Source organism: Tenrec ecaudatus, chromosome 2, assembly GCF_050624435.1.
Source record: "Tenrec ecaudatus isolate mTenEca1 chromosome 2, mTenEca1.hap1, whole genome shotgun sequence".
NCBI classification, from domain to species: domain Eukaryota; kingdom Metazoa; phylum Chordata; class Mammalia; order Afrosoricida; family Tenrecidae; genus Tenrec; species Tenrec ecaudatus.
In genome coordinates this window covers 181,512,518-181,524,900 of record NC_134531.1, presented here as the reverse complement: position 1 = coordinate 181,524,900, position 12,383 = coordinate 181,512,518, and the positions used below count along the sequence as shown (strand labels likewise).

The 12,383-nt window shown below is 55.6% G+C and overlaps 1 protein-coding gene across 1 annotated transcript in view; it reads right to left on the bottom strand.

Annotated features, from left to right (window-relative positions):
* WWC1 (WW and C2 domain containing 1) overlaps nucleotides 1–11,226 on the bottom strand; it is a 185,010-nt gene extending 173,784 nt beyond the window's left edge. Inside the window, exon 1 of the mRNA XM_075541930.1 lies at nucleotides 10,720–11,226. Coding sequence (XP_075398045.1) covers nucleotides 10,720–10,838 — 119 coding nt within the window. The 5' untranslated portion in view covers nucleotides 10,839–11,226. The remainder of the gene's footprint in view (nucleotides 1–10,719) is intronic.
* Nucleotides 11,227–12,383: the final 1,157 nt, after the last annotated feature.

Sequence of the window (12,383 nt, the reverse complement as noted above, 5' to 3'; positions counted from 1 at the left end):
GTGGACAGGCTCAGTACAGGGGCAAGCTCTCAAAGAGGGATGAGTGCCTGGCAGACCTGGCCCTCCGGGGCCTATAGACTCCGTTTGGCTCTGCCATGACAACTGTGATGCACCCCCCCCACCCCCCCACCCCCGCCCGCCGCTTCCCTCCTCTGAGGTCAGTTCACTGCCAGAAATTCCTGAGATGGGTTTGCCACCGATAAGGCCAGGGGGAAAAGGAAAGTTTATTGAGTTATTTACAGTCCCCGTGACGCCCAAGTGGTTCACCAGCATGAATGTCAACGTGGCCCGGCCACCAGAGACCTGCGTTTTCAAGGAAGAAACAGGGTCAGTGACTGAGGGATGGCGGGTCCCCGTGACAAGCCTGCTACACCCACCACGGTGCCAAGGCTGTACCTGCCTGGTGCCACTTCATCCTCACTGCCAGCCCCTGGGCTCAGGAGGGCCGACTCTTATTCTTGCTTTACAGTTGAGGAGGAGGAACTTGTTCGAGGTCAGTTCCAGGTGACAGAGCCCGGACTTGTCACCTGTGTCTCTAGGAGATCTCACCTGCCACAGGAAACAGGGTGGTGTCGCAAACCTAAAAGGAGCCCTGGTGGCACAATTATTAAAGTGCTCCCTGCTAACCAACAGGCCGGCAGTTCAAATCGCCTAATTGCTCTGTGGGGGAGACGTGGCGATGTGCTTCTGCCACAATTGCCCTGGAAACCCGGCCGGGGCAGTCCTTCTCTGTCACACAGGCTCCCCTCGAGGCACAGCCGATGCCATGGTGCCCAAGGACAGCAGCACCCCACGGTGTTTGGCTGCAATGGTACATTTCCCTTCGTAGTGCACAGGGCACGCACTAGTATGCTGCTCTGTCTACTCCTCTGTGGGGAGCAAGGTCCCGCTCCCTGGGCTCCCCCTGCCTGCCTCCTTCTCTCCCAATCCCACCAGGAGCCAGTGGTGGCAGAAGCCAGGCTCCGAAACCAGACAGATGCAGATTCCAGGGTCAACTTTGCCTCTTCCACACCGCGCAACCGGGAGCCCCTGACTTGACCACGTGGCCGCAGTTTCCCCACCTGCAAAGCGACAGACAAAGAGGGAGAGCAACCACGCTGGGAAGGTTATGAGCGCCGTGCCCGGCACAGGGGGAGTCCTGAGGAAAGCCAGGCGAGGATGACTATTCCCTGGAGAAGAGCATCTGGTACACGTGGACCATGGTGCTGAGGTAGGATCCTGAAAACGCCACGGGCTGTCAAAGGCACAAACCGCCCCGTCTGGGAAGTACAGCCAGAATGCTCTGGAGAGGCCAGGATGAGGGGCCTCGTCTCACCTACTGCGGACGTGCTGTGAGGAGAGACCAGTTCCTGGAGAAGGATGCCATGCTTTGCTAACTAGAGGGGCGGCGGGAAAGGAAGCCTTCCACGAGGTGGACTGACCTCCAAGCACGATGGTGCGGGTAGTGCAGGACCTGACAGTGTTTCGTTCTGTTGCCGCAGGGTCACCGCGAGTCGGGACCAGCGAGATGGCACCTAACAACACCCGCAGGTCGTGCAAAGGGTCAGTGCGCTTGGAAGTTTGCGTCCTCCCAGCAGTGCCTCAGAAGAAAGGCCTGGTGATCTCCATCTGGAACAGCAAAGCCCCCGGAAACCCTGTGAAGCGCAGTTCTACCCTGAGTGAGGATGTGCAATGGGTCCCTGTACTATTATCATGCCTCGTATCATTGTCCCGGCAATGACTGTGAAGGCTTATACGGAATTGCCAGACCCGCCGGGAAATGCTGACAGCACCCCAACTATCCAAGAATAGCCTGGATAGGAGCAGGGCCAGAGTGCACCCCAGGGTCACCTAAGCCATGCAGCCACTTGATGCCTGTATCTGGATATCCTATCCTTCCAAGCCATGCTCCAGCCAGCGGATGGAAGGAAGGGCCATCCCGACAATGGATCAGAGAAGTGGCCACCATGGGCCGGGAGGAAGCCAGTGCAGAGAGTCAGGCTGCAACCACACCAGGACCCCAGCGACAGCAGGCAGCCGGCCGGGAAAATCAGCAGCTGCCGGTTGGCCCCGCCATCCTCTGGCCCCAGCATCCTCGTTGCCAGAGAGTGATGAATGGGGCAGGGGCAGGGGCAAGGGAACGCCAACAAAGGTGTCCCTAATCTTGAGGCGGCACTTTGTTTCCCTGGCTGACCACTGCACGAGAACTTAGGCCCCGTCCCTGTTTTTTGGCAGACATTTAAAACCGTAAGATCCCGTTTCTTCCCAACGGTGAGATGTCATGGGTGGAATCCCTGAGGAGGCAGTGTGAGTGCACAGGGGGTGGAGGGGGGAGGGATGCCGGGGGTGATGACACAGGGGTGGGGGCAGACGTCTGACTCATGCCACTTGTCTTCCCCCTCCCCCCCACACACACTCCCTCCCCGCTCTCTCTTGGCCCCCCACCCCTCTTCCCTGCCCAGTGTGTTCTTTATAGCACGTTCTCCCGACACAACAGTAAATGGCTTCCTCTTCTGGCCGCCCTCTCCCCCGCAACCCCCTCCCCTTCCCGCCAACATGACTTTGGCAGGAGGTTTTCTGCTCAAGGCTTAATAGCCTGCTGGTGCGGGTTCAATCACACAACGGCACTGTATCCAGGTGCGCGGTGTGCTCTGTTTTTATCTGACGCTGAAACAGGGATTGGAGAGAGCTGCGAAGCCTATCCACAGCAGCAGCCAGAGCCTTTGGCCCTTTGACTCAGGGTGAGCAGTGAGCGGCCATCCTGCCTTCTCGGAGCTGGGAGAGGCATGATGGATACAGGAGGGGCCAGGCCTTGGCTGGGTCTAACCCTCAGCCCTGTCTAAGTGGAAGTGCTTCTTTTGGCAAGTAGCTGGGACCCGGTGACAGGGATGCCATCAGCTTATCCAAGTGAAGTAGATGGCTCTCTCGCGGGGACCCATCACTGAACAAGCTTATGATCCTCCCCAAACGCACAGATCTGGTGATGGCAGGAGAGAGCGCCTGACACTCAACACGGAGGGTCCTGTCTGATGAGGTGGGCAACACGCGCATGTCCCCAAGGCTTTGCTAACCAGCCACACGCCAGCCACCTCCGACGCCTGCTTGTTCTTGCCTTGTCTCCCCTTACATGCACCTGAGATTGGAGTTCCAACCTTCCCTGTAGCTAAGGCAACCTGATTATGTTTGCTTCAAAAGGGCAGTGTTTCTCTCACTGCTACCTGGGATCCCAGGGGATTGGAAAAGCAGGTCAGTTTGGCTAGGCCCTCTCCCAGAACAGGGGGGTGGGGTGGTGACAAAGAATAGCTGCCGTGGGGACTAATTCCTTGGCTGCTGGAAGCATTTTCCCAAGCGACTTGGAAACGACTTTGAACTCCCTGCAAAGTTGTCACATCCTTGAAAGAGTTCTTCTGCCTCCGTCTCTGCTCTCTCCTCTCCGGAGCTCTGGTTAGTCGGCTGCTTCCTGAAGGCAGAGTTTTTGCCAAACAGACTCTTAGCCACCAAGAGCTTCTTACTGTCTTCTCCAATCAGGCTCCTTAGAAACATCTCTCACTGCAACCCTTATCTGGTTTGTGCCACTTACAACCCAAATGAAGCAAACTCACTGCCATCCACTTAGTGCCTACTCATCTCGACCCTAGAGGACAGGGTAGAACCGCCCCTGTGCGTTTCCAAGACTCTAACTCTTTATGGGAGCGGGTGGTGGTTTCGAACTGCTAACTTTTCAGATTGCACTCCAATGCAGAACACTGTGTCACTCAGGGTTCCTGTGCCCTAACTTAAGTATCAAGAATAACTCCACAGACCAAGTGCACCTGATCCTGAAGGAAACAAGCACCCTCTCAATGGAGCCGCTACAAGACATCAAGGTAAGTGGGGAAGAAGAGAACGTGGCCAGTGGTCTCATCCTGCTGGGATCAACCATCAATGTCCATGGAAGTCTAAGAGGTGGAGCAAGGTGCTGCTACACCAGACCTCTCTAAAGTGTACAGAAGAAAGTAAAGATGTCCCCTGAATGCCGGAGCTGCCTCTGAGCCATGGCCGTGTCTACTGTCTGTGATGCACGAGGAAGTTGGAGAATGCAGAGGAGAGAAGACTCGATGCATGAGAACTGCGCGCTGGTGCAGACTGTACCAGGAACTGCCAAAGAACAGACGCATCCGTCTTAGCTGGACGCCAAGCCGGAGGTTCCTAAGAAGGAAGGTGACATTGACCTGTTTACTTCAGGCTTGTCATCAGAAAAATTGATCACCGGAAAAGGGCAGCATGCTTGGAAAAGCAGAGAGGGCCAATGAAAATAAGGAAAGCTCTCAATAGGATGAACAGACACAATAGCCACGGCAACGCATGCAAACACGCCCATGCTTATGGAGATGGCGGCACAGGACAGGAAACGGTTCCTTCCGCGAAGCACAAGGTCACCACGAACCGGAAGCAACTCAACAACGACTAACGTTCAGCTTGTCAGGTGGGCACCGTTGGCTACACAGCATGGCGTCCAGTCAAGCCACGTGGGTTCTAATCCTGAGTTGATCATCTACTGGTGGTCGTGGGCAGTTATGCAACCTTTCTGTTTCCTCATGGGCAGGTGGAGGTTAATAGTACTTAGCTCCTAAGGTTCTTGAGTGGCTTAGATGACGCCCTCACATAAAATGCTTCGACCGGTGCTCAGCATCGGGTAGATCATCAGAAACAGGGCTCATGTGGGCAACTCCTTTGTGGCGTCTCCCCACCAGCTGCTCCATGACAGAGCGCCGTGGCAGTCAGCGTCGGTAAAGACCTACAGCCAGAGAAGCCATATGGCGCGCTCACTATGAATTGGAATCACTCGTGGGTTTGGCTTGGGCTTGTGCGTGGTTCTCAGTCTCCTATTTCTTCTGCTCATCTATATTTGTGCTCTAAAACTGTCTTTCATTCTAGATCACTGGTAGGTGATGTTCCCAAGTACAGCAGAAGCCCATGAAGTGCGTAAAACTTAAACACAGACTTTGGAAGAAGAACCTCCCCACCCCGACTCCAACAGCTGGTAAAGCCCCCAGCTGGGAGTGCTAACTGGTCCCTGAGTGCAGAAGCACTGGACCCGGTGGCTTCAAGGTGTTCCAGAATGTTCACAACACATATCAAAACACAAATTGGTGGAGGGTGGTGTTAGTCTGAGGATAAAGCCACAGGAATACCTGATTCTGGTCGTGGTGGCTCTGTGCAGCCCTGTCCCCTCCTATTCAGAATGACCCCATGTGACAAGGGAGAACTGCTCCAAAGGGTTTTCTTGGATCTTTCTGGAAACAGATTGCCAGGCCTTTCTCCCGGGGCACCCTTGGGTGAGTTCAAATGGCCAAGCTTTTGGTTAGCAACCGAGTGCTTAACCACTGTATCAGGAGGGCTTATTTAGTTATAAAACTAGTCATTCATTCGACATCTTGGATCCTCGTGGGAACATCTTGGTTCCGCATGGAACACATTCTTCAGGCACACAAGAGTGACACCATGCATGAAACTCTGGTTTCTCCACTCTGCAAACATTATGAAGAATAACCTGGTCACGGACATAATGCCAATCGAATTCTTCCCATGGCTCCAGAGAACATGGAGATGAGGTTCTGGGGAGAGGTGACACAAGAGGGGAGGGGAGGAGTGGCCCCAGGGTTGCTAGTCCTTTGCTGTGTGATCTTGGGCAAGTCACTTGCCTCTGAGTCTTCGTGTCCAATGTGAAATGAGATGGCTGGACTACATGACCAGAAAGGCCTCTTTCAACAACCAAACTGCTGCTGGGTCAGGTGGAATCCTAGATGCCACTGGATCTTGGTGTCTCCAGGAGCTGTGGTCCCTTAGTGTCACTTGTGTGCCTGTCTCTGTGGAAAACATGGGAAACTGCTCACTCCCTCTGGATTAACCAGTAAACCTGTGTTTATTGCGTTGTTGCATAATCTGCCCCTGCGTGCAGCTTTAGCTTATTTAATCCTCCTGGCTTGCCTTGACAATTGATAATCTCCCTGTCCTATAAACGACAAAACCAAGGTGCAGAGCAACTATCTGAGGTCAAAGTCACTCATATAGCAGGCAGCAGATCCAAGATCCCAGCACACTGGGATGTATTTACCCCGTTCCACTATCCAGGGCTACCTTAACCCAGGCCTGTCCCCACCAGAATGGTTGTAGGTTAAGGGAGATCCACAGGCCCTCGAATCAGTTTATCTGGCTCAACGCCCTGCTGAGAAGTTGTCTTTCTCCACCCTAGGTATACTGAATCAGAACCTACAGCTTGTAATTCTTCCATTTACTGAACAACCATGCCTGTCCCAACTCCATTTCCCAAGGCCAAGTTTATCCAGTAAATTGTGGAGTAGAGACCCTGATTCAGCAATGAATTCGGCAGCAAGCTGTGGCTTTCTCTATCCGTCGTCTCCTTCTCCCAGCCCTCAGCTTCTTCATGTAGATAACGCTACCTATTCAAAAGGTTGTTATGAGAACTAAAAAAAGAAATTCCTCCTAAAGCTCTCAGTCCACCTGGATCAAGTTCATAATCCATTACAATGCCCTTCCGAGCTTGCAGTCAAGTCATGGTGGCCCCCATGGGTTTCAGAGTGGAACTGTGCTTCATGGGGCTTTCCACGGCTGTGATTTTGGGGGAAGTAGATCACTAACTGTCTCCTGAAGTGCCTCGAGGTAGATTCAAACCATCAACCTTTCAGGTAGTAGCCAAGTTGCTTGGGTGTGCCACACAGAGACTTGCAGCTAAACAGGTAGGATACAGAGAAAGACAAGGTTGTCAGCTCCTATAAAGAGTCTCTGCCGAGGAGTCAGAGCTGACTCAGTGGCAATAGGTTTGGTTTGGGTTCTAAGTGGTGATGAGCAGAGTCCAAGTTCAACGCCAGCCTGGGGTCCACGATTCCCCTGAAATAAGTGTGACAAGCTGTGTTTGCCCTTTTCTCTGCTAAAAGTCCCCCATGCCTTTTGTCAGATGCTCACAAGGATCTTCCATCAGAAGGGAAGTTAAGATCTTTGACGGTTGTTGCTCCAACTTCTGACCATAAGAATGGTTTCTGAAATAATACCGTGAGCAAAAGCTCATTAAATCATGCAACAGACAGCTGCTGGGACCTGCATGATATGCAGGCCTCTGGTATTTGCACTGTGCCTGAGAAACTGAACCCCAAGTACCCTGGTGGTTCTTGGAAGGCCTGAACGCAAACCACAGAAAAAGCAGGAATACGGCTTCAAGAACCCTTCTCTGGCAGAGCCAGTTCCGTGATCCATTCTCCCTCAGAGAACAATCCGATTGTTTGTTTTTGCACACCGCTAGGCTAACTACACACAGAGTGCTGGCCTTTTGCTGGGTGCTCCCAGCACCATCGGGAGGTAGTCTGTAGAAGGAGCCCTGCTCCGAGGGGCTGTGCAGCCCTGCTCCCTGGCACCTGCTTCCTAACGACCCGTCACCTTTCCAGCCTGGCCTCCCATTCAGAGCCTGTGGTGCTACTGGAGCCTTTGGCCCAGTGGGCATGGCCCAAGCTGCCCACTGGACTCTCTGGTTGTTGGGACAACCGTCCCTAGGAATTCTGGCCTCCCAGTGTCCCCTTGGTGAGAAGGGGAGAGAGTTGGCAAGGCAGGCTGCCTGGCAGCTTTTCCAACCCCCCAGTGAAAAGGAAGCTGAAAACTGGATTCCCTACCCCCAGCAGCCTCCTCGCCGGACAGCACACAAAACCAGCTCGGCCCAGAGGGAGGAATGTGCCAAGACATTCTTCAGGCTTGGTGACCGGAGACACTATTTTGTGCTCAGTGTTGTGAAATCACTTGTCGGACTGAATAAGCATTTGACTGACTTCTTTTAAATTCAGGGGAATGGGTGGGCATCTTCTCAATTCAGATCAAGGGAACGCAGAGACAAATCCAAGGGCACCCACACAAAGGCACAAATGCGTGCACACACACCAGCGTGGAATGGATTCCAAGTTATTTTCTGTTTCCTGGCATTAATCAAATCTAGGCAAAATGTAATGTCTCCCCTCCTCCCGCCCCTGCCCCCTACAAGTCTGGCTGTTAAATAATTTCTTCTTTCTCCTCCTCACAGCCCCATTCACACACACACACACACACACACACACACACACACGCAACCCCACCAACACCCCATCTTGCCACGGAGAGGATAGGGGAAGGAGAGGCAGAGGATCCTAGATCACATCTGAGAAGTGCTCAGCTCAGCCTTCAGGGAGGGCCAGTGAATTTCCTGGGGCCACACTGCCAGCTGTCCACACTGTTTGCCACCCTGTGCAAGATGGACATTCCAAAGGGCCACCATGGATGCCCTCTGATCAGTCCATAGTTGCTCCACCACAACAGTGACCTTCCAGGTGGACCTCAGGCCCACTCAACCCCCCAGGCTGAGGGTTCCCACGTAAGGCCCGAGTGGTTGGGGTGCCCAGGAGCAGGCAAAGACAGACAGACAGCCAGCACCCCACCAAGCCAACTCCGAATTGCAAAACGAGGAAGGTGAGCAAAGGGCCGAGCCGGGTGCCAGTGTGTCTTTAACTCCTCTTCAAAGTGTGCCAGCCTGCCAAAAACACAAAGGCTGAAACAAAGGCTGGGCAAGCCTGCTGCAGGGACTGGGCAGGCAACAGTATCGAGATAAAATAGAATGGTGCTGGTTTGTTTGATGTTCGCTGTACTTTTAAAGGTGACCTTCGCCAACGGCAATCGACACTCCGCTTCTCATTTAGGAGAGCAGTTCACAATTCCCCCAGCCTATCAACAGCAGTGTCAGTGGTATGTGGCCGAACCCAACGTGAAATGATCATGCAGGTGAGCCACACTGCGCAGGTTCGGGGGCACAGCACTCTCGAGTCAGCTTCCCACAGGAGCTCATGCTTGCCCTCTTCCAAGGGACAGGAGTGCCTATGGTTGAAGAAGCTTCCAGACCCTCGGTTTTCTCTCCCAGGGACACATGACCAAGAGCATGTTAGCAGTGCTGGGCGTGGGGTGGTCCTTCCCTGCTCCCTTGGATTCCTAATTGTGGACTCACCCAGTGATCCAAGTGGAGGGGGGCAGGGGCCAGGTACATTTGAACCTCTCCCTCCAAGGAGAGGTAATGGAAAACTGGAACAGGGAAAGGGTGCCCAAGGCACCTAGGCAGCCAATAGCCAGCCCCCCTCCCCCCAGCGCACGACCACTGATCCTCAGGGGAAGACAGTGTGTGAGCAATGCTGGGGGGCTGGGGGCGGGGAGAGAAAACTAGGTGTTTGCAGAGTGCTGGAAAAAGCAAGGCACTCGAGCCAATCACACTCCTGGGCCTCAAATGGACTCTTACTTTAGAAACGGGGAGCTGTTCTCTCTGCTCTCCTGTGCCCTAACCCGTGCAGTTCTTAAGATTTCCCCACTATTGCTCCTTCGCTTCCAAGGCTACCCTTAGTGTGACAAATAGGAAACTTGAGAGTCAGAGGTGAAAGCAACTCTTCCTTGCATTTAAACGTCCCCTCCTGGTACACCAGTGAGGCATCCAGCATTCTGTGGTGCACTGGGCACGAGCCCAATGAAGGAATGAACCCAAGTACTCACAGAAACGACTGGGAATATCTCAACTCACATCCTCCTGGTGCTTTTGCCTCTATTTTTACTATTTTGTTCTTCAACCCCATGATTCCCATAAACTCCATCCTGGGCCTCTGGGGTTCCCATTCAACCCACAAGCAGTGTCCAATCAACTCATGTGGGCTATCTCCCAGGCACCTGACCCCCAAGTCACATTGACCAGGGGAAATTATACATTCCTGGAGACACTTCGACTTCCCCACAGAGCCTATCAGTGAAGGACAACGAAGTGATCCTTGTGAGTGTTCCCGCGAGACATACATGGCATATGTAGTCAAGTGCCGGGCAGTAAAAACAGTCAAAGCAGGGTGAAAAACTCTGAAGAGCCAATGCAGACTCCAACTTCCTCAGCAAAAACACCGCGAACCATGCTATAGCCAGCCTGGTGCCCACCAAGGTCAGGCGGAGCTGGTGCAAGACCGAGAGCAAGGTCCCCAGAGGGAAACGGGAGAGAGGCGATGGACTGGGCTTTGCCAGAGGCCGCTCACCTCTGTCAACATCTTACCAGCTTCCAAGTAGCAGTGAGATTCCTGGAGAATCAGGCTCCCTGATCTGCCCTCCCCTGCTCCTTCCTCCCTTCCCTTCCCACCCTCGGCCTCTCTCCAGGCCCCCTGGCAGCTCACTTGTCTTCTCAGGAGCACCTGCCAAAACACACACTCCAGGCTGCGCCCCCCAACCCCCACCCCAAGCAGTCTCCCACTGAAGCCTAGGTCCCTGCCACCCCTCCAAACCAGATGGTGGGGTGAAGCCTCCCCGGGAAGCCCCAGATTCACCGGCTACAGCGCTCTCAGCCAGCCGCCCCCACCCCCCGCCCCCACCTCTCCCACCAAAGGGGCGCGGGGCGGGGCTAGAGCTTCAGGTGAAAACTCTGGGCAGGTGCTGGCTGGGGCCTAAGACTTCCATCTGGGGTGATGGTGGAGGCAGTGGCTGCCCCCCTCCTCAGCTGCTCAAGGGTAGGAGCAACGCTTCAGGGGGGGTAGGCGGGGGCGGGGGGGGGTAATAATTTAAGGAAAGGAGAAGAAGCACGCAGAGCCCCGCCGCCCCAAGGTTCCAGGGCAGATAATACCCAGCGCACCCCTCTGTCCAGCCCCAGCCGGTGGCCCTGGGGCAGACAGGGGCCCCGACCGGCGGGTGGGGAGGGCCATGCGGAGATCCTACCTGTCCCGCGGGTCGATCCAGCTGGTGGTGCGGCTCGTGTGGTCTATGTAGTACACCTTGCCGTCGAAGTCGCGCGCCTCCTCCCAGCCCTCCGGCAGGGGCAGCTCCGGCCGGGGCATCTTCCCGAGCGCGGCCCACGCTCCCCCATGCAGCTCCCGGCCGCCGCGGAGAGCCCTGGTTCAGCGGCTCTGGCCGGCCACCTCTGGCCCGGGCAGCCGCCGAGGCACCATGATCAGAGAGGGTGTCCAAGATCAGAGGCCCTAGTGGCGGCCGGCCGGGGTGGCGCCGCTGTCCATGCGGCCCTGCGGCCCCGGCCCGGCGCCACCCGTTCCTCCCGCCGCCGGCCTCTCACGCTGCCATGTGCGCCCGCACGGCGCGGTGCGGTGCGGGCCCGGGTGCGCGCCCAGCCGGCGGGGCAGAGCGAGCCGAGCGGAGCTGGCGCCCGCCCTTCTCCGCGCCGCGGCGCGCTGCGCTCTCCTCGCCGCCGCCGCCAGCCGCCCGCCGCCCGCCGCCCGCCGCCCGCCGCCGCTCCTGCCCCCGAGCCGGTGCTGTCCCCTCCTTTCCTCTGCGCAGCTCCGCGCGGACCCGGTCTGCCACTTCTGCCTCCGCCAGGTGCTGCCCGGACTGTGCAGGTAGCCGCGCTGCCCCGGAAACAGGAGGCGGAGCGCTGGGCTCCTGGGTTCCTGGGTCCCCTCCCCGCGCTCGGCGCCGCTGGGGCGGGTCTTAGGGCCGGGGACGCGCCCCCTCGCGGGGTAGTTCAAACCTCCGTCCACCACGTCGCTGCCCCTGCCAGGGGAAAGGGAGGATGCCTCAAACCCGAGCCCCGACCTCAGACTTTGGAGTCCCAGGAGGCTGGGGCCACACCTGCCGCACCTCCGCTTCCCTATGCTACCGGCTTTCACCACCGGGGAGCTCAGGCTCTCGGGCACAGGTGGCCCAAATTGCAGAACGCCCTCCTTTGCTTTGTAAAATCAGGAATCGGGCAAGAAAGGGTTAAGTGGAAACATTCTTGCAAATCAGGGAACATAAGTTTTCCAAGATCTCTGTTCCCTTCCCCCAACAGGACCATCTGTCCCCCTCTTATTCAATCCACCCCCACCCCCACCCCACCCGCCTGTATTGCAAATATAGCTCTGTGGCCCGAGGGTCCCTAAAATTAGGAGTGCCATGGATTCTCTCCCCACCCCACCTTCTGCCTCGCCCTCAGGAGTTCCAGTGGATGGCAAGGGAGCAAGGTAAAAGTAACAGTAACAAAGCCCGGGTGGTTGAAAACGGCCCTGTGCAGGGCTGTGGGCTCGCAGCTTCCCTGTGCTGCAGCTTCCACCAGCCGTAGAGATGGTGATTATGCTGTAGCTTGGCAAAAGAAGCAAGCAAGCCAGGCTCAATACCATTTTGAAAATAATAATAATAATAAAGAAAAAATTTTTAACTGGAGAAAGACTGGTTCGTGAGAATTCACAAAACCAAATGCAGAAAAGAAGTTGGTGATGGAGTTAAGCCCTGCACTTGCACAGCCCTCCGTGGCTGAGTTTCCCAAGTTTTGGTTTAACCGTAGTTAGTTATTTTTTTATTTTCCCTCTCAGAACATCTGGTGGAAAGCTGGTCTGGAGGAATGTCTAGTGCGGTGGATTCCTGGTCCCATTTCGTCCTCAGGAGGCGGCATT